Source organism: Thamnophis elegans, chromosome 2 (genome assembly GCF_009769535.1).
Source record: "Thamnophis elegans isolate rThaEle1 chromosome 2, rThaEle1.pri, whole genome shotgun sequence".
Classification (NCBI taxonomy): Eukaryota; Metazoa; Chordata; class Lepidosauria; order Squamata; family Colubridae; genus Thamnophis; species Thamnophis elegans.
In genome coordinates, this window is record NC_045542.1 from 92,198,209 (window position 1) to 92,219,947 (window position 21,739).

The window sequence follows — 21,739 nt, forward strand, 5'->3', positions numbered from 1 at the left end:
TATTGAAGGTGCCAACTGTTTTTGGCTTGCTGTTTTGTTCTGCCAATAGAAAGAACTATAGAAAATCTTCACCAAAACTCTAGCCATGCTGTTTCTTCAACTCAAATGCTCAGCTAGCTTGACAAGTAGAGTAAAGTACCAATTTAGACAAGAAAACATTGGGTTGTGGATTGGAGACCAGTGGTCAAAAATGTTCTCTGTGTGCCACATAAATTGTCCTCTTAAGTCTTGCAATAATATCGTTAAATTTCAAAGAAAAAAAATGCAGCAGTAGCTTTTCTGACCATAAGAAAAAGGACAACAACAAATCCATTGAAGTAATGTTAGGCTACCTGAAGTTTTATAAAATAGTTTTAAATGTCCACAAATTCTTCATGAGTCAGAATGCTTTGAAAAGAGAGGAAGAGTAGTAGATGGGTGGGAGACTAAGTGAAGTACGGAATGTGGCTGATCATGACTGGATGGATATTCTCCTTTGTTCCCTTTCAGAATGTAATTTAGATGGAAGAACTGACTTCCTCAGGCACACTTTATCTTTTCCTAAGGCTGTTGAGTAACTATACACAAAAGATTCATCTCTAGCCAAACTGACCAGTATTGTCCTTACTAATAGCAAGATGTGCTGCTTGAGGAATGGGTAACCTAGTTATCTTCTCTGTCTTTCTGCATGCTATCTTAATTATATCTAAAACTCTGATGGGAGGTAGAGGTGAATGGACCCATCTCCTGATGACTATGATAGAGCCCTTGGTACTGAGCTTGGTTGATTGTTGTCCACATTTCATTACCCAGTTAGATAATGTAATCAACTGTTACATTACTTGATGATCTTACTTGAAATGTCTGCAAGCAATTGCAGAGAGCACCATGGGCTCCACAGAGCAGCCCTGAGTTACATATATTCTCTTCTATGCATGACTATATGGAAGATTAAAGCTTGCAATACAACAGTGGTGAACAGTGAAGGCCATGAATTGCTAAATGAATGAAAACAATAATAGAAATGTCCATTGTCTGTCAAAGTAAGAGAAACAGAAGGATGCTACAGATCTGACTGAATGCAAATGATCTCAAGGAGTTGATGAATGTATTAATGGAAGCCAGGAGTTGTATTATTTAAATAGGGAACCTCTGGTTCTAATAAGAATTTATCCTGATAGCCTTTGAAAAGGAGAAATACTAAAACAAGGAGGACATACCAATGCATATTTTAAAAAAAAACCTTAGAAAACCTTAGATTTTAGAAAAGCACAGCTAGTCATAACAATGATAAAAGGACAGGGTTTCTCACACATTGCAAGGCCACGAACCACAAATATTTCAAAGAAGATTAATCTTTCTCATAACCCTGCAATGATAAATTTAGGACTCTGCTCCAAACAATACAATTCAAGAAAGATTAAATTGAAAACTGACAGAAATGCAGTGGACTTGGAATGTAGATGGAACTCCCAAGAAAAGGATTTCTTGATGATAAAAAGTTAGAAAATGTTATGCCTATCTTATTCTTTTGTTATGCTTCATTTAGTGAATTGAAGATATAAGGAGACATCGCTTGGTTATCCTTCTGCTGTGAATGTTGAAAATATGTTTAGATTTTTTTTCCTTGTTTAACTTATGAAAGGTTTTATGGCTGTCTCTGAAGATTTACAAAAGATTTACAAAATCTGAATCATGGTACTTTGCCTATGTGTGCAAGGGGTATTTTAGAGATTTTTACCCTCAGAAGTTCTACCCAGTTGTGGGGGAAAATCACTCCATTTTCATCTGTTATCCAACATCAATTTTCAAAAGAAAATAATTAATATATCTATTTGTTTATAAAATAGTACTTTATCATCATCTGAGGCATAAATTCCCAACACCCAAGTCTTAAAGGTAAAGATTTCCTTCGCACATATGTGCTAGTCGTTCCCGACTCTAGGGGGCGGTGCTCATCTCTGTTTCAAAGCCTAAGAGCCAGTGCTGTCCAAAGATTTCTCCAGGGTCATGTGGCCGGCATGACTAAATGCTGAAGGCGCATGGAACGCTGTTACTTTCCCACCAAAGGTGGTTCCTATTTTTATACTTGAATTTTTACGTGCTTTCGAACTGCTAGGTTGGCAGAAGACCCAAGTCTTAGTTCCATGCAAATTAACTTCTGCTCAGGAAATCTACCATGTTCATCAATTAGTACAAGTTTTGGTTTTAGTTGGGGACTAATATATAAAACCATTAAATTTATTTTTTCTGCTAATAATTGTATATTGTTTGTAAGCCACGCAGAGGTGCTGTTGAGATGAGTGGATATATAATTTGCAGAAAAGGAAGGGAGAAAGGAAGGGAAGCCCTATTTGTATGGAAAGGAAAGTATAGTTAAGAGTGGATGTAAAAACTACAGGGCGGGGCATAACCTTTTCCTAGGGGGTCACAGCAAGATCGACAGCAGTTTACAACTTCCGCGACACCTCATTTTAAAGCCCATAAAAAACTGAATTGAATGAGCTATTAAATGTTAAATTTGCTTTAAGAATGGCTGGAAAATTCGATTCGGAAGAACAAAGGATCATTGACAGAATAAAATGCATTGCCTTTCGAGAGGCTCGCGATGCTGGAGCGACGTTTATCAATCGAAAATGGATTGCAAACAAATTGAAACGTCATCCGGATTGGGTTACTGATAATTGGAACAAAACAGCCCAAGAATGTTTCACAAAATTTGGAGAAGGGCGTCCTCTGCAACTGTCCCAAGAAAGCAAAGCCATCATTGCAACTGGCAGTCGCAAACAACGAAAAGGAAACCGAAAAGTGGCCCAAGAAATCCTTCAAATTCGTGGAAAACGAGTTGATCAAAGGACAATCGGCCGATATCGAGAACGAGAAGGTTTGAAGCCATTCCACGTCATTTGCAAACCATTGAAAACTCAAACACACGTTCAAGATCGGCTTTGGTTGTGCGATTGGTTGTCTGAATGGACCGAGGAAGATTTTCTTCATTTGGCGCCATCTGACGAATTCTTCGTTTATGCCAATCAAAAACCGAATTTCCAGAACGATCGAATTTGGGCTAAAGACGTCGACGACATCGCCAAACATGAACGATATCGACAAATCGTTCGCAATCCGACTTGCATCGGGATTTTCGTCATTTTGACAGCCAAGAAACTGCATTGGGTTTTGAAGGATAAAGGGGAATCCTGGGATGGCAGTTATTTCCGTGAGAAAATTTTATTGGAGAATGTCATTCCATTTCTCAGTGATCCAGACAATGTCTTGGTGGTTGGTGAGGCTGTCTTTCTTCATGACAAAGCTCCTTGCATGCGTGCAAATGCGACTCAGCAATTGTTAAAGGAAAACAATGTCGAATTTTGGGGCAATGACGTCTGGCCGGGAAATTCGCCAGATCTCAATCCGGCAGAGAACATTGGGGCCATAATTAAGGATGAAGTGGAAGCTCTGATGATTCAGGAGCAAGGTCAAAATCAATATTCGGTTGAAACTTTGAGAATGAATTTGGAAACTGTGTTGAAAAATCTGGAAAATCGAACGGAACTGTTTGAAGATTTGTTGTGTTCTTATCCACCTCGTTTGAATGCTGTTCGAAGGGCTAATGGTGGTCATACTGACTATTAAATCGTGTCAATAAACTCAGTTTTTGATGGGCTTTCGAATGGTGTATGAATTATTTGTGTTGTTATTACAAGTGTTGCTGTGACCCCCTAGGAAAAGGTTATGCCCCGCCCTGTACATCGCCTCAATTTGGCCCTGGCGCATTCCTATATATCATTCTGCAATCTGAGATTCTCAAGAATATTTGACATTCTTCACCATCTGTAGCATCATAGCCATTTCTTGGGTGAATATAAATCAAACCAACTTGCTTCTTTTAAAGGCTACTGGCTGCTCCTGAAGAAATGCACAGAGTCAAGATTGTTACATGAAAATAGGAACAGCTCCTTGCTTTATTACAAGATCATAAAAGAAGAATGCATAAGCGTTATGTTTGTGGAAAGAGACTTGGGCCATCTGGGGTCACATTTTCTCTTAGTCCTTTTCCCCAAGGAAAGCTGTTTTCTTCCCGCCCTTTTTCTCTCTTCCAACATCTGGCCAGGCAACTGCAGTCAAAGGAATAGGATTGATGGAAGTAGAAGTAATTGCCTTCTTACTGAAGCCATGTTAAAAGCATTGCTGGAAAACCAGAAGTAAAAGAATTAGACATGATCTCCACCTGCTGGGGGAACTACATAACAACACATCTACTTTAAGTAAATTTGTGAAAACATTATCAGAATTTAAAATACCCATACATTTACAGTATATAGGTAGTCCTCGACTTATGACCTCAATTGAGCCCAACATTTCAGTTGCTAAGCAAGACAGTTGTTAAGTCAACTTAGCCCCATTTTACGATGTTTCTTGCCACAGCTGTTAAGTGAATCATTGCAGTTGATATGCCAGTATCTCAGTAGTTAAATGAATCTGGCTTCCCTGTTGATTTTGCTTGTCAGAAGGTTGCAAAAGGTGAGCACATGACTCCAGCGTACGGCAAATACATAAATATATGCCAGTTGCCAAGGGTTCAAATTTTGATCATGTGACCACAGGAATACTGCAGTGGTCGTGTAAAAAATGTGCACAAGTCACTTTTTTCAGTGCCAGTGTAACTTCAAATGGTCACTAAGCAAATGGTTGCAAGTTGAGGACTACCTGTAAATGGATACAAAATAAGCACAGCGGTTCCTGGTAGCAGCAGTAATTGATGTTAATAGAATCCCCTTGAATTGCTTAATAATACCCCGTTTCTCTGAAAATAAGACCTCCCAGATACCGTGTTTCCCCGAAAATGCAACATGTCCTGAAACTAAAGCCTTGCCACATTTTTCAGGTGGGCAAAAATATAAGCCCCCGCCCTGAAAATAACCTCCCTAGACAACCCCCCCCCTACAGTGAGGCAGAGCACAGCTCACCGATCTAGCGGTATCCCGAAGGCGCCAAGCCGTGGGAGCCAGGGGGTGGGCGGAGCGGAAGAAAGGCACTCACATTGCTTGGCACTTTCAGGATACTGCTAGGTTGGGAGCGGCGTTCTGCAGGGCTGGAGGGGGGAATTGCCAGGTGGCTGCTCCCTTGTGAGCAGGCTCCCAAAGAGCCGGGCACAGCCTCAGGGGCGAAGCAGCTATGAGGTGACCATGTTCACGAACAGCCACCCGGCAAAGCCCCTTTCCAGCCAGGCAGAGCACCATTCACTGACCTAGGGAGTATCCCTAAGGCGCCAAGCCATGTGGCGCTCTGCCCACCCCCTAGCTCCCGTGGCTTGGCACTTTCTGGATACCCCAGTACAGCCTACCCATAACCATACAACACACTCCTATAGCTGCCACTGCTGGAAGAATTAGAAGCCAAGTTCCGGAGTTTGGAAGCCGGACAAGAAATTTTGTTCAGAGCTTGGCGGCAGCTGCAAGGACAGCTGGCCCAGGGCATGGTGAGGCTGGGAGGCATGACAGCTGGGGGCGGAGCAGGCGCTCGCACAACCCCCCTCTTCAGCTGGGGGTATCTTGTGGCTGCTTGTGAGCATGGTCACCTCATGGCTGCTTTGCCCCTGAGGCTGTGCCTGGCTCTTCAGGAGCCCGGTCGCAAGGGAGCAGCCGCCTGGCAACCCCAAAACAACAAGCCCTCCCCCTCTAATAAACTGAAGGCTATATTTCATGGGTCAAAAAATATAAGTCCCTGTTGTATTATCAGGGAATAATAAGGCCAATTGGGCTTTTGAGTGCATGCGCTAAAATAAGCCCTCTCCCCAATATTATTGCAACACACAGCCACGAGGTGCCTGCTGCACACCTCCTGCACACTTGAGGTGCCTCCTGCACACTCGCCGCCTCCTGCACCTCAAAAATAATAAGACCTCCCCGAAAATAAGGCCAAGCTCTTATTTCGGGGTTCAAAAGAAAATAAGACCCTGTCTTATTTTCGGGCAAACATGGTAGCATCCTTTGGTGCTATTTGGTGAAATTAGAAATTATTGTTTCTCTTTTGCTGTGTTTTGAATGTTCCTATTTCTGACTTTACTTTTAAAACTTCACCATTCCAATATGTCCCAGTATGTGCTTTTTTTCACGAGGCAACTGGACTTACTGGTTTTCTTTGAAGACATTTCACTTCTCATTTGGCTTCTAATCCAAGAAGCTTCTTCAAACCAGTAAGACCAGTTGCCTCTTTTTTAAAAAAACACCTTTGGGAAAACCATGACCTCGATGACTGAGAATCTCCATAGATATATACTCCAATATGGTAGCTATCAAAACTCAGTGTAGATGGGAAGCATGTCTTACGGCTTAAAACACCATAAATTACTTCTGCCACCACCACACCCTATCCACATTCTTGCAAAAATATTCTTTTAAAAAAAGGCATGCTTCACTGCAGCGGATCCTACTGCTAACTCTGTAAAAAAAAAAATCCACTAAGATAGAAATATAAACTCCATTTGTTTAGATTACTAGAATGTGGTCCGCTTGGGGCAGCCCTTGGAAACAACTTGGTGCAGAATGTAATATGTCAAGGCAACAGCACAATTACAGGGTAACATTGATTTTGAAGTTGCTGCCCTGGCTACCTAAGCTTCCAGGTCCAATTCATAGTTAGTGCTAATGAGTTACCTACAACGCTGTTTTGCAATGTTTGGGAGTAAGCACTACTTTGTAAAAACTGATTGTCTCAAAAAGGCCCAGTAAGAGTTGTCCTTCCATAAAAGGGGTTCATGGGATTTGGGCCATCTCTGTAGTGGTTCCCATGCTCCAGAACAGTTATGGTGCCGAAGAGGGAACATGTGCGCACTTTGTGTACTCCTCTGGGCCGCAACCGAGAAGAGGAGCTGCCATGCACTCACTGGAAAATGAACTTCCAGTTTCTGGCACATGCATGTGCGCATGATTAGCTGGTTGACGTGCATGCTCATGCTGAAAAACGGAAGACCAGGTCTTCCAGTTTCCAGCACTGCCGCATGCAAGAAGGCCAGCTGATTGTTGCGTGCGCATGCGTGGCAGAAGCCCAGAAGAGGAATGGGCAACACTGCCTGTGCCAGGTGACATGGCTCTGCGTGCCACTTCAGGCACGCATGCCATAGGGTCGCCATCACGGCTCTAGAACATGATTTCCCAAGAAGTACATAGAGCCCCTTTTTTTCTTGCCTTCCATAAAACTCTTAAGACACTTTGTTCTATGATGCTTTTGACCCTATTTGACTGTGTGACTTCATCTTGGTTTGCATACAACCCTCTCATTTCTTCTCCACCTAAGGAAAAGTGTTCAATCTATAATTGGAACCTGAAGCTCAACTCATTTAAGATGAAAGTACAAGGGAGGGAGGATGTGCTTCATCCAATTAAAAGAATAAGTTCGGTTCATGTAAGACAGGTTTATATTTTGGCAAAGCCCGTTTATTATTAAGTTTACCAAAATTTTAGCTTTATGCTCTAGCTGGATATAGAAAGAGACTTGATGTGGCCAGAAGAGATTAAGTGCTATGAAAGTATGTAAAATCAATCAGAGAAGGTAAGACTGAAAAAATGAGCTGTGGTTAGTTGAATCTTATAGCAATGCTGTCTGCGCAGTCTCCAGTTCTCTGAAAGGGTACTTTTCTTCTTAGGAGGCCTAAAAAGTATTGTAACAAATAAATTATAATTAAATAAACATAGGGCCTAAACACTTCTTGTGGAGATGAATGGCTGCTGCATACATACTTCTGTAGTCATTCCTGCACAACTTGGAAAGAAAACAGATCATGCTGTAAGATTTTTGGGGAAAGAGGACACCTGATTAAATTGATGCCTTGCTTCTACATCTACATCATACTTGAGAGACCGCCTGCTGCCAATTACCTCCCACAGACCCATTAGATCACACAGGGTTGGCCTCCTCCGGTTCCATCTACTTGCCAATGCCATCTGGCTACTACCAGGGGAGGGCCTTCTCTGTGGCAGCTCCGGCCCTCTGGAACGAACTCCCCGCAGGGATTCGGACCCTCACCTCTCTCCAGGCCTTCCGAAAAGCCATCAAAACCTGGCTTTGCCGCCAGGTTGATGAGTTCCCTCCCCTCTCGACTTGTATGGTTGAGTGACTCTTGCTCATTTTAATTATCTATATTTCGTTTTATGTTCCCCTTTTCCCCTTTTGAATTGTTCGCCGCCCTGAGTCCTTCCCGGAGAAGGGCGGCATACAAATAATAAAATTCAATTCAATTCAATTCAATACCAAACCGATTGTTGGACAGATTTAACTCCTCCTAAAATGCAATGTATGTGCAGCCCTAGCTGTTTGCTCAGCAATCTGTTGGATCAGGCTTAGTCTGGATATTTCCTGTGTGTTGACAGCTTCAAAGCTCCAACACAAGTCCAGCTATAACTAATGCAACTATTTTATCTTTTGTGCTAGGGATGGTGTGGTGATGCAAAGCCTCTACTCTTGGGAAGAACCACACCTATAAAAATATGACATTAATTCTTTCACACCGAACTCCTTTTATTTCTGCTAATCTGAAGCAGGAGACAGTAGACTTAGTCTTCACAAAACAAATATCCAATCAATATATTGTATTACCATCTGAGGCTGCTTTTCCAGCACATTTGACATTATATTCAGTTCTGCTCTAGAGAGCAGTTTTTAAATAATTCTGACAACTGACCTTTCTTAAAGTAAAAGAGCCCAATCAGCAACATTTCTCTAAGTGTTTATTTCTCCCCGAGATAGGAGGTATTTTTCCCAGTTTTCTTCAGGGTGTCCAACAATGTATCAACACTGTGCGTAGAATCAATGCTCACTTTCTTGTTGGGTAGGTCGATTTCAAACTGAACACCTGAGAGAGGAAAGAAATAACAGGCATGGTATTTCTCACCTAACAGTGGGAACAATAAACCAGCTTGCCTTCAGAAGCTGTGGGAGTTCCATCACTGGAGGTTTTTAAGAAGAGATTGGATAGCCATTTGTCTGAAATGGTATAGGATCTCCTGCTTGAGCAGAGGGTTGGACTAGAAGATCTCCAATGTTTCTTCCAGCTCTGTTATTCCGTGTGTATTAAGATAGCAGTCCCAACCTTTCTGGTTCAGTGGACCAGTGGAAGTGATGGTGGCAGTAGAGGGAGGAAGAGGGGATGGTTTTGTGTGGCTTTTACAAATGCAGCTTTTCATGTGTGTACTCACCCACCATTTCCTTGGCCCAGTTCCCAACCCTGTATTAAGGATTTAGGGAATGGCACATCTTTCTTGAAATAAAACTGACCTTTAAGAGTATAAATATCTGACTAATCAAAATGATAGTTAATTTCTATGCCTTACTACAATATAGAACAGCTTATTTATCTATCTGGATACATGGGCATAATGTGCAAAGTAATGTTGGATTGTACTTAACAGGTATTGATTTATTTAACGTTGCCCAACATTGCTTGCAAACAGAATATACTGACCTAACAATACCTTGCTGATTTGTCAAATTACCAAAGTTACTTGGAGATCTTGCTTACTGCATGGTCAAAGTACAACATTATCACTGGACTTCTGCTGAAGTGTGCACATTCTCTAGTGTTTCTGGGGAAAAATATGCAGATTTTCCAGGGTAACAGTATAAAATGCTACAGAAGACTTACATATTTCTTACTTAAAATATTTTCCAAAATTTGAAAGAAACTATGTATATTGCCTAGAAAAGAAGAAGACAACATCTCTCTATCTAGACATATGGTTAAAGGAACCATATTACAATATGTCAAAAATGATAAATGTGCATAATGATACAGGTAGTTCTCAGCCACAATTTCTGTTGCTAAGCAAGGCAGTTGTTAGATAAGATTTCATGACCTGTTCTGCTATGGTTGTTAAGTGAATCACTGCAGTTTTTAAGTGAATCACGTGGTCATTACATGATTCAAGCTCCCGCATTGACTGTGCTTGTTGGAAGCCAGTTGGAAAGGTTGCAAATGGCAATCACATGATCCCCGGATGCTGCAACCATGAAAAAAAAGAAATACATATTGGTTTTTCAAGCACCTAATTTCTCATCACGTGACTGTGGAAATGCTGCAATGGTTGTAACTGTGAGAACAGTTCGTAATCCACTTTTTTCAATGCCATTGTAACTTTGAAAATCACCTAATGAATGGTTGTAACTCGAGGACTACTTGTACACCCATTTGATCTACCTTAATCATAGCATAAATTTAGTTTACATACAAAACGGAGCACATGAGGCTTCTTAGTGCATTTCACCAAATCACATTCATAAGGCCGTTATTTAATTCTGAACATGGAAGGATATTCTGTATAGGGTTTTGATGGCGAACCTATGGCATGGGTGCCAGAAGTGGCAAACAAAGCCCACTCTGTGGGCACACACACCAGCTGTTCTTCTAATTTCCGGTGCGCCAGCCAGCTGGTCTTCGCGGGCACCAGAAAACAGCCCCAAAACCAGCCTGAAAAACTGTGAAAAACAGCCAAGAAACAGGCATGTGCACCAGCCAGTTGGTCTTGGGTTTCCAGTGCACATATATGCACGCACACTGGGTGCCAAAAAGGTTTGCCATAGGTTATCTTTAACAAAGGCCACATTATATCAATTCCAATTTAGGGCAGGAGGAGGGTAGGCCCTATTAAGATCTGGAAGGGAGTAGTACATGTTTTTCTAAGACCAAAAGTTACATAGAATAACTATTTGTTAAATGGACATAGGATCAAGTCCTTGATGATGCAAAGAGAATAAAGTTTACAGGAAGGTCTGTTATAATCCAGCAAAGGAAATCCGATTAAAGGAAGGGGTATCTTCATTTTCTCATTAACAATATCATGAAATGCAAATTCAACATGTCTTTTCAACAGATATTTAGTTCAGGTAACTATTCATGTGAACAGAAAGGCAGCCTTTAATAATAAATTCAACACATAAACATGAATTTACTGAGGTATACAGTGCGGGGAAAACATTCTTCTAGTCTGGTAGAATTATCAAAAATGTTTTAGTGGGATATCATCTTATCTGCCCTTCTAGCAAGAGAGTTCTCTCCACCTCATATGAGCAGCCATTTCAGAAGTCTTCACTGCTTAGATCTATGTTCCCAATGTCAGTTTTTCTAGATAAGGTTATGAGCTGAACTCTTAAGTGTTCCAAGCAAGAACAGTTGGAAAGTCTGGTTTAAATATTAGAGTCTGCCAAGTTTCTCTCACCTCCAAGTTTGTTGAGAACACGGGTAACAGCATTGAGGCATCCTTCACAGGTCATATCCACGAAGAACTCATGTTTCTGAAATCACAAGAAGTAAAATGGTAAGATTACTGAAATGTATCATTGTTTAAATCAGGTGTCCCCCAACCCCTGGGCCGCAGCCCAACTATCGGGCCTTGAGTCCTTCAAAACCAGGCTGCGAAAGTGTTGGGTCAGCACGTGCCAGAAACGTTGGGGAACTCTGGTCTAAATTGCGTATACAACCCAGAGCACAGTTAAATATTGTGTTAACCAAGAATCTTCACAAATCTTCACTCTAGAGAACATAAACATGCAAACATAATTTGCTCTAATTTTAAGTGTTAGGTTTTCAAATGATAAATGCATTACTTTTAAAAATACAATGATAAGCAAAATAACATTTCCTTTCATTCACTCATTCAATCAATCAATCAATCAGGCTGAGTTGCAAAAAATAGAAACAATATGTATGCTAGCACAGACAGGAAATGCTTATATAGGAATTTCCAGTGATTCTTTATACTATTTTTCCTAAACAGCATGCTTCATGCTGCTGGCCGATATCCAAAACGTGTCTTTACCTTCCCTATGATGAACCCAGTGTTTCTCCTTGAACAGGTCCCTGAACAAACAGTGTATCCAAACAATCAGGTCTACTTTTAAAGCAACTCCAGGGTAGCCATCATGACAGCTTGTATTCAAAAGTTTTCAGAGAATAAAAAAGTATTTCCATTTGTGTCTCCTTCAATTATAGTGCCTGACCCTAAAAGTCCTCTTTGTCCACACTATGCACTTGATCATGTCCCCTTCTTATCCATGCATTTCTATATCAGGGGTCCCCAACCCCTGGTCTATGAACTAGCACTGGTTCGTGGCATGCCAGAAACCCGACAGAGAAAACAAGTAAAGCCCCATCCGCAGGATGCAAGCATCACATGAAACCACGCCCACTCCAGTCTGTGGAAAAACCTCTCTCCCTGGAACCGATCCCTGGTGCCCAAAAGGATGAGGGCCACTGCTCCATATGATTCTAAATATTTGGAGGGAAGAATTTTTTATTCGTTACATATCCATTCCCCTCCCCCAATTATACAGTTCTAGCCCCGCACCCCAAGAACATTAAATCATTACCTATACAATCTAGAACCTATGAAAAATCAATTCCAATTTATTTATATATGCATTTACAGTGGTACCTTGGTACTCAACTGCTTTGAAACTCATCAAATTTGATACTTGAAACTCATTGAATTTTGATGCGAAAATTCTGTCCTGATACCTTGGTTTTTCTGTACTCAAAGCACAAACTAGAACTTGTTGGTGTTGGCTATCTTGTGACTCACTATATTATTCCTTATGGGAAAAATTTGTTTGGTACTCATCATGCCTTCCAGAACCAATTAAAGATGAGTACCGAGGTATCACTGAGAGCTGAGGTGGCACAGTGGTTAAATGCAGCACTGCAAGCTACTTCAGCTGACTGCAGTTCTGCAGTTCGGCTGTTCAAATCTCACCGGCTCAGGGTTGACTCAGCCTTCCATCCTTCCGAGGTGGGTAAAGTGAGGACCCGGATTGTTGTTGGGGGCAATATGCTGACTCTGTAAACCGCTTAGAGAGGGCTGAAAGCCCTATGAAGCGGTATATAAGTCTAATTGCTATCACTGTAATATACTGTCACACAAAAAACTCTTGGATAATGGAAGGGTGACAATTTCAGAACGTAATCTGGAAATATTTGAAAACAGATGAGTCTTTCAGCAATTTATTAGGCATAATCTTTGAAGACCACCATAATCTGTCAATATTTTTGCACATGTGGTATAACACAGGCCTGAAAATAGAATAGATCTTAAATTGGCACCAGTACTACCTCTGTAGAAATGTATATTAGAAGAATGGATAAAGTGAAGCAAGAGGATCACACACTTTAATATGTGAATCACAACTTGCATTCTTTGTAAACAATTCAGCCCTCGGAGAATTATCCAATTGTCTCTGGGATTTTTGTGCACTCTTGCTAGAATTTATTGCACAGGGAGGTAGTCAAGGAGAGAAGCAAGAGTCATTATGAGAAGGACTAACCGGTTTTTAAGTAACACTTCGAATACATTTCTCAGAGATTGAAAATGGAGAAAAGTGTGGAATATCCAAATGCATAATCAGACTAACTTAAGGAATGTGTGGACAGAAGTGGATACAAGTCTTAATGCCATAAGCAGGGCCAATTCTCTGAGTCTAGCTTGTTTCCCCTAAGAGACAGACTGAACACCAGAGATTTACTGATGTAACACCTGAAAATTCCATTATTTTGCTTTTCAATTTCTATGAGAATAAACTCTTAGTTTGCCTTTATTTATGCATTTGAACCATCCGCCAAACCTTGCATTTCAATTTCTTTTGTTATGTTCTTTATGGATCACAAGGGGAATAAGATCTGTCAACATGACGTAGCTGCAAAGAGGCAAATGAAGTTTTAAGCTGAATCAACAGGAGGGTATAATTTCCAAATCGCAGATGCCAACAGTCCATTCTCTTTTTTGTACTTGACAGCTCATACTTGAATTTGTTCTTAAAAGAGAACAAAGAGGATCTAAGAGGTGGAAACTCAATCCTACACAAGAGACTAAAAAAAATAAAAAGAAATTTAAGGAAAGATTGAGCACTCTTCATTTTTTTGAATAGCTGGCGTACAGAAGGACATGAATCATCCTTTTTCATATCACAATGCAAGACCCAGAGTAATGGTCTTAAATAGGGGAAATTACTAATGGCCAAAGCAGTTTGACCAAATCAGAAGATAGACAGTCAACTGGTAGAGGGACTTTAACGGCACCCACTGGTTTAAATGGCCTCTTCCAACTCTATGAGCCTGATCAAGGAACATACCGTACGGGGAAACTAAAAATTATTATATTTATGGTAGTTCCATAAGTATGATAAGTGTTCATGGATATCAGCTCAATTAATCAGATGTATTGGATTGAACTTTTAGATGCCACAAGGCTCTATCAAGCTTCCTATTCTAGAATCTGAACTACAATGAAGAGTGAGTGCTATATATGACCGTGAAAGCTATTCAGGATCACATCTCCCATTATTTAAAAGGAGGCCCATGATGCAGCCAGTCCATCAGGATCAGCAGAGGAAAGGTGATGACTTCTTTCATCTACCCTTTATCCAGAACAAAGAAAGATACAGTGGTTAGTTTGTAAATTCTGATGGAGAAAAGAGTAGAGGAAGCATAGGGTAGTCCTATGCACCCTTCCATGTCCCTTACAAAGCTGCCAGTAGCAGTGCAGTAAGGACAAACATAGGCCTCAGTAATGCCACTCAGTAATGCCACTCTGTTGCCTCAGTACAATCTCAAACCTCATTCCCCAGCTCACACAAAGCAACAAGATACTTGGATCATCCTGGATTAGCCAGAAGTGGCAGAAAGATTTGACCTGCAATTATTGGACGAACCTCCCTTACCCATCAATACTTTTTTTCACTGTTGCTGCTCCTGCAACAATAAACTACTTAATGTGCTGATTATGGAGCTGAACCAGACTTGGTGGCAGTGGGAAGATCAGAGAAAGGATAGGAAATGAGCTAGAACAGGCTCTGCTAATCTGTTGCATCAGTTAATCACCAGGACATTTCCATATAAGTGGCAAGTGGCTTAATTTTGCAATATACAAACAGTTTACTAACAACTAAACATAAAACTGCAGTTGTGGTATTGAAGAACAAGTTCTGAAGAAGAACTATAATGCTTCCTAATATCCCAGCACTTCATTACATGGAGGAATTCCCTCATAGAGGAAAAACACAGCTAAAGTAGGGAAAGATTAGAGTTACAGGGCATAATTGCACTGTGAAAGATCAAGAAGATGGAGGTTCTTCAGATGTTATTACTTGTCAACATGTTGAAATGAAGGGCTCCTTTTACTATGAATATCTCAAAGCATGGAGAGCTATCCTTGTCCCACAGGTTTTTTTTTGCAAGCCCTGGATTAACTACTGAAATTGGTGGGGTTTCCTGCTATTTTAAGGCAAGCAACACACACAAGCTGAAGTCCACAAACAGTCTCAGCACAGTTAAAACAAGCAAACAACCCAAAAATTACAACTTAAAATTTCCTATCCCCCAAACCAAGGGACAAAAACCAATAAATCTTGAACTGTCTTTACTTTATCCATAGTGGTTCTTGCCCCTCTTCTCCAAAATGTTTAAGTGCAGTTTCTACTTTTTAAATTTTCCCACCTCTGCTGTAAGAATACACAAGGCTGGGTTGCAGAATGAAATAGACAAAAATGTAATTAGCCATGTTGTATCTCTGTGAATTGTACAAAGCCAGTCCATGTAATTAGTTCCATTTCATGCAAACACAAAAACCCAGTTTAACTAAGGAGTAATGTCATAATACAAATACAGTTAGTTAATTGCAATCCATCATTACTCAACACTATCAACTGAAGCCTATGTCCAGTCTATGTGCTTCTACAAATGCTCATTTCCCCTTAAAAAAAAGTATTTTCAGGTTTACCAAACTAGGATGTTGTTATGCTCAAATAAAGTATTCATACACAATATTCTCCAAACCAATGTTCCTGCATTATACTAAGATTTTAATTGCAAGAACTCCTAGCCAGACTGACTACTAGCTAGGAATGATTGGAGTTATTATAGTTTTTGTACTGTGCATGGCTAGTTAGAAATTGCTGTTTATTTTATATGCAGCAGTTGCCAAAATGAAATGGCTGTGTAAATGTGCCTAATAACTCCAATAATGTATATATACACTTTAAGCGTATATAACATATTTTAAGCATCCAGAACAGCTCTATTTGGAAGGCCACAATTATCTGCAAAAAGCAATGGATAGAGATTTCATTTACTATGCATCATAATGGCCTGCAATGACACTGATGATAGTACTTTGAATTAAGCAGTTTGTTGGCACATGAAGGTGGAGATGGGGGCAAATTAGGCAGCTTTATAAAAACATGCTCTTTCATATGGCAAGACATACTATTAGCTCTAGATGAACACAGCCAGGAAGGGTGTATACTGTATTTACAGATATTTATAGTCAATAATTACGAGAACAATTGTCAAATATTCCTGGAGAAGGCTAGGTCTTCTCTTCCAATCCTGGTGACAGGTCATTTGGATCTGCCAGGTTTGTTGCGCTAAAACTCTCAGGATAGGATGAAACTCATCAGGAGAATACCAAGTTGGAGAAAATGGTATTAAACAGGACACACACACCCATGAGCATATATTCAAGGATTCATTTGTCCTGCGGAATGCATATGCATGAGAGACAGAAAAATGAATATTTGTGTGCAAAAGACGCTTATCCAAGCACAATTTTCCAGATGATGATGATTGGACGGGGTGAGGTTATAGGGTATTATACAAATGTGAGGTCTAAAAAACACCTACAAAACCCGTTGTCCAAAAGGACTAATTTCTCACAACATGCCTCATTCTAATTTTGAAGGGGGAAAAAAGGCTGCCAGAAGCCTTTCCCAAACCGATGCTCTAGATGTAGATGTATTAAGACTCGGGGAATTCTAGAACACATCAACCCAGGGAAAGGGAATCCAAAGGCCACAGCAAAGGCTTGTGACAATCCCCCACGCCCATCCTCCCGCCCAGGGGCAGCTACCGGGGGATGGGTCAACCTTCCTTCTGGAATCCCAACGCGATTTAGGAACGCTTAGAGGTAGGGGATCAAACCAGGGCGTAAGCTAAACGGGACTCTCCCAACGAAAGGCGAAGAGCTTCTTCCCTAAAGATAGGAAACAGCGGAGGGGCACCGGAGGGCTGATGCCGCTACACAGCGAGAAGGATCGCCGGGCAACTTCCTTTGCAGCGTCTCCCTCTGGGGGCTCGGCCTTTTTCCCTCGCCACCCCAACCCGAGTGTCGGATTCACGCGTGGGCAAGCACCTACCGGCATGGCTGCTCCTCCAGAGACCTTCTCTCTTGCTCGCTCTCTTCGGCTAGCCCGATTGCTTGCCCAGCGTCAGCAAAGCAAAAGGCCGCCCCCGATCAGACCCGAGCTCGCTCCTCCTAGCGCTGACGCCGCAGCTCCTCCTTTCTAATCTGTCGCTAGCAGCCGGGCAGGCGTGGGTAGGGCGGGGAGAAAGAAGCGGGGCGCCCGGTGTTCTTCGTGCCGGCAGAGGGAGAAATTCCTTTGGGGAGCAGGGAACGAGGCAGCACCTCAGTTGGAGGGAGGGCGCCTGGCTGGGGAAGGAGTTTGGGGTGGTTGGGTGGACTGGTTCCAGCACCATCAGCCAGGCATGCCATGGCATCTTTTGCCCTTTTCCAGAACAGCCATATTTCTGCCAGACTTCTGTAGGCAAGGAAAAATAAAAAACCCGCAGCCGGCAAATTCCCCAGCCAGCCCCAACAGTTGCTTCTTTCTTCCTTTTTAAAGGCGCTCAGCTCAGCAATGTTCATAGAGAAGCGTGACGCTGGAGAGCAACGGTGAGACCGCAGAACAATTCCTCGGGGTCTGCGAGGGCTTTTCCTTTAGCAAAGCAAGTTATAAACACGTTTTTGATTGGAACAAAGCAAAACAAAATACTGGAAAAAATAAAACGAAATTGCTGCAGAGCGGCATCATTGCAGATACATTTTTTTTTAAAAAAGGGAAATTGCCTCCTGGGTTAGTGGTGTTTTGAAATTGGCAACCGTTTTGTGGGAGTAACCACTAACGTTAGCAATATGTCAAATGAGCTCAAAAAGCCATCTCAGGATATCAATGATTTTGAGATTGCTGTATTGGTAACTCATATGGCCCAATTAAAACTGCTGGTAGTTACCTATAGAACTCTTTACTGGGATCCCATTCTACCAAAACTGACCAGGCCAAATACCATGTAAGAGCCTAAAGTCTCCTTGTGGGATCTAGATAGTAATAGGAAATATATGCAGGCATATACGCTAGATGCAAAATGGTGGACATCACTGGGTGGGCCAAACTCCTGCTCTGGAACATCCTTTCCCCAGAGTTGTGCTACAGCAGTGGTAGTCCACCTGGTCCCTACCGCCCACTTGTGATACTGGAGCACTTTCCTTTTTTTAATTTAATTGACTTCCTTACTTTAGAATCACCATTACTGTGGAATCGGTGTGCGGTTAGAAAATTTTACTACTAACAGAGATACAAAAGTGGGTGGTAGGTATAAAAAGGTTGACCACCCCTGTGCTACAGTGTTTAAAAATCTTTTGATGACTAATTTCCAAAGCAGATTTATTCAAGAGTAAGTCCCAATAAATACATTTAATTTTAAATACTTGTGCCTGTTTTGGAGGGGGTAATACTGCTTTGTATCTCCATATTGCAACGTGTCGCCTTTATTTTTATACCAAGTATTTACATGATTATATAAAACCATAGCAAGGAATAAAAGGCAAGCTAGAAAAATCTAAAATACTGTTAATACAAATGCATCTTGTCAAATGTTACTGTGGGCCTGATCAGGATTTTCACCTGTTATATTCCTGCTGCCCCTCACAGGTTTTCTATTTTGTCTTCCTCAAGAATTAGTCAGCTGCCTGTGCTGACAAATAATGCATTTTGGTATCTGAGTAAAAGAAAAAAAATATTGCCCATAAGAGCTGTGGGGACTTAATTGAATAAAGTATCATAATTACTGATATATTAACATATCCCTGTCTATCTGAAAATACTGGTCAGATCAGGGAGTACATATCAGACTGGTTGGATTTACCCCAGGTTTAAGAGTACAATATGGCTTGTTAGTGGCTGAAATTGGTTATAGAGTTGGGTTAACTCATCATCATAGGTAAATAACACAATTGTGTCAGCACAGCTTTGGTGAAGTGCAACTTGACTTGAAGGAGTATTAGTCCTTCCATTTAATATACAGTATATCTCTGTGGAGATACTTCATTGTGTAGCTGTGCTGACATAGCAGATTAAGGCATGGTTTACCAACTAGATTAGCTAAACTAAAGTCAAATCCACACAATTTTAACATATAGAACAAATCAGGCCATTGGTTTAAGTTAAAATGAAAGTTGGGAAATTTGTGTATAGCATGAACACAAGCATTGATTTTCACTCATTAGCACATCTGAACTCAGCCTATTTGTAGTGGTATCCTCAGAAAGATATTTGAATCAGGTCAGTTATTTGGCTTAATATTGAATATTCCCAACAATTTTAAACATAGTGACTGGACATAATATGCAATATATTTAGAATGAACAATTGGAGATCCTATACGGTATTGCAAAACCATTGATCTCTACTTTCTGAAACATCACATATATGATATCTATATATTTCAACAAGATTGATTAATTTTACTGAACTCCACTGGTTTTTATTTGTTCTGCTTGTTTTTTCATACAATGCTATCAGCATTATTTAATTTTATTTAAATTATATTTGCAAAAGTGCTGTACTTTTTGTTCTTAAGAAAGTTAATTAAAAAATAGGAAGGTAAAATGTCATCAAGTGACTGGTGATGGGCATCTCTTTAGGAATCCAAAAGAAGACACAATGATATGAAAACGATGCAAATGAAATAGATGGAATGACACAAGAGGGCAAGTTATTTGCATGATAATGTGTACAATTTTACTTTTCTTCTTATATTGCTGTGCATGTCCATAACAGGTCCAGGTAGTTTTGTCAGTCATACTGAAATAGTTTGTCATTGCCATATTCTGGGATGTTTTCCAATTTCCCAGTCTTGTTTTATCTGGGTTTTTTTTGGAAGAATTCAAAGCTACTATTCTCCAGATTGAAACCTTATCTTTGAATCACAGACAATGTAGCAAGATTATCACCTCCTGAGGCAGCTGATATCTATCAAAATATTAAATTTACTGACCATCCTATATATTTTTAAGGTTCTTGGTTGGCTAAACAAACTAAAAAACAAAAACAGCACAAGACAAAACAACGATGTTCAATAAAATGATCAACAAGAAAATAAGCTGAGAGGACAGAAAATAGAAGAACAGACGCTTGTTTCTTTGTTTACTCCCAACTTAAAAATAGCAAAAATTGCTGGAAAATAAGAGGAAAAGTAGTAATTCCAAACAGCTGTTGTTTTTAAGATGCAAGTTTGTTGCTTCTTCTTCATCATCATCATCTCTGCCATTGCTGATTGTGGAGATGTTTAAATATGATTCCATTCCAGGAAAAGTCAGAGCATGCACACATTGGATTCTCCTTGACTGCATGCAGTAACCTTGGATATCAGTGCAAGATGGCTCTGGGAGCATTTTTTCGAATCATCTTTTAATAAAATGTGTTAGTTCAAAAAGATTCCACCAGAGTCCTTATTTTTTGTTACCACAGACTAACAGGCATCTCTTTGCAAAACAGAAAAGGTGATATTTTGAAGGAATGGGAATGTGTCCACAAATTTTGGAACTTTATGGTAATCATCTGCAGGAGACAACTGACTTTTGCTAGTGTTATCAAAAATAATCCTAGTGTTACTTGTCATTTGTCTCCCTTGAATAAAACCTGTTTGATCATTATGAATCAATTGTTGAATAACCAACATTAACCTATTTGCAAGTATTTTAGTAAAGATTTTATAATCTACATTAGGTAATTAGATAGGTCTATAGTTTTTTGGTTGAGTAATATCTTGGTCTTCTTTGGGTATCGGATATAAAAGCTGTCTTCCAAGATGGGGGTACCTTACCTTCCGTTTGAATCTTATTAAATAATTCCTTAAGAGGTTCTACCATTTCTAATTGTAGATTTTTATAGTAAGCCGCTGTCAAGCCATCTGTACCAGGTGCCTTCCCTGCCTTTAACTGCTTAATTACCTGTAAAATTTCCCCCAAGTTTTTGGTTGATTCAGTCTTTGCCTCTGCTCTTCTTTAACTATGGGTATTTTTCCTTTGTCCAAGTAACTCTATATCTAGACCATTAATTTTGTCACCCTTGTACAGTTCTGTAAAAAATTCCCGGAAGACCTTTTGAATCTCACCCTGTTGAAACACTTCTTTCCCTCTATAGAGCAATTTAGCTATGTTATGAGATTTTTGTTTTTTCCTAATCTGATATGAGAAGTAACGTAAGATTAATTGTTAATGCACTAGAATACTTGGGAAAAAATAACCAAATCCCTGCCGCGCTCATATTTCTGGATGCTGAGAAAGCCTTTGATCGAGTTAATTGGCAATTCCTGTTGAAAACACTGCAAAAAATGCAAATAGGAGAATGTTTCTTACAATCAATTAAAGCAATATATCAACAGCAAATGGCTCAAATTATAGTTAATAGAAGTTTAACAGACTCTTTTCAAATTGAAAAAGGTACAAGACAGGGTTGTCCCTTGTCTCCATTACTGTTTATTATAACTTTGGAAATACTGTTGAACAAAATACGGGGCTTGGACGGTCTAAAGGGAATTAAGATTAGGCAGCAAGAATATAGAGTGCGTGCTTTTGCGAATGACTTGGTTATAATATTAAACCAACCGCAGGAATCTAGTATGATCTTAATGAATACGATTAACCAATACGGCCAAGTGTCA

General features: G+C 40.3%; 1 protein-coding gene across 1 annotated transcript; it reads right to left on the reverse strand.

The window, feature by feature from the left end:
• Window positions 1-3,909: 3,909 nt before the first annotated feature.
• Window positions 3,910-17,273, reverse strand: ATOX1 (antioxidant 1 copper chaperone). Its single transcript, XM_032211755.1, has 4 exons — window positions 17,155-17,273; window positions 11,190-11,265; window positions 8,660-8,830; window positions 3,910-4,167 (listed from the first exon to the last, which is right to left on the reverse strand). The coding sequence occupies exons 1-3, from the start codon at window positions 17,158-17,160 to the stop codon at window positions 8,706-8,708; spliced, it is 207 nt and encodes a 68-aa protein (XP_032067646.1). The 5' UTR covers window positions 17,161-17,273; the 3' UTR covers window positions 3,910-4,167; window positions 8,660-8,705.
• Window positions 17,274-21,739: the final 4,466 nt, after the last annotated feature.

What these genes read in the sequence shown, in the direction of transcription:
- ATOX1 (XM_032211755.1), bottom strand. An exon ending in TGTTCTCAACAAACTTGGAG is followed by an intron (nt 8,831 to 11,189) that starts GTGAGAGAAACT and finishes TTCCTCTCTCAG; the next exon opens with GTGTTCAGTTTGAAATCGAC.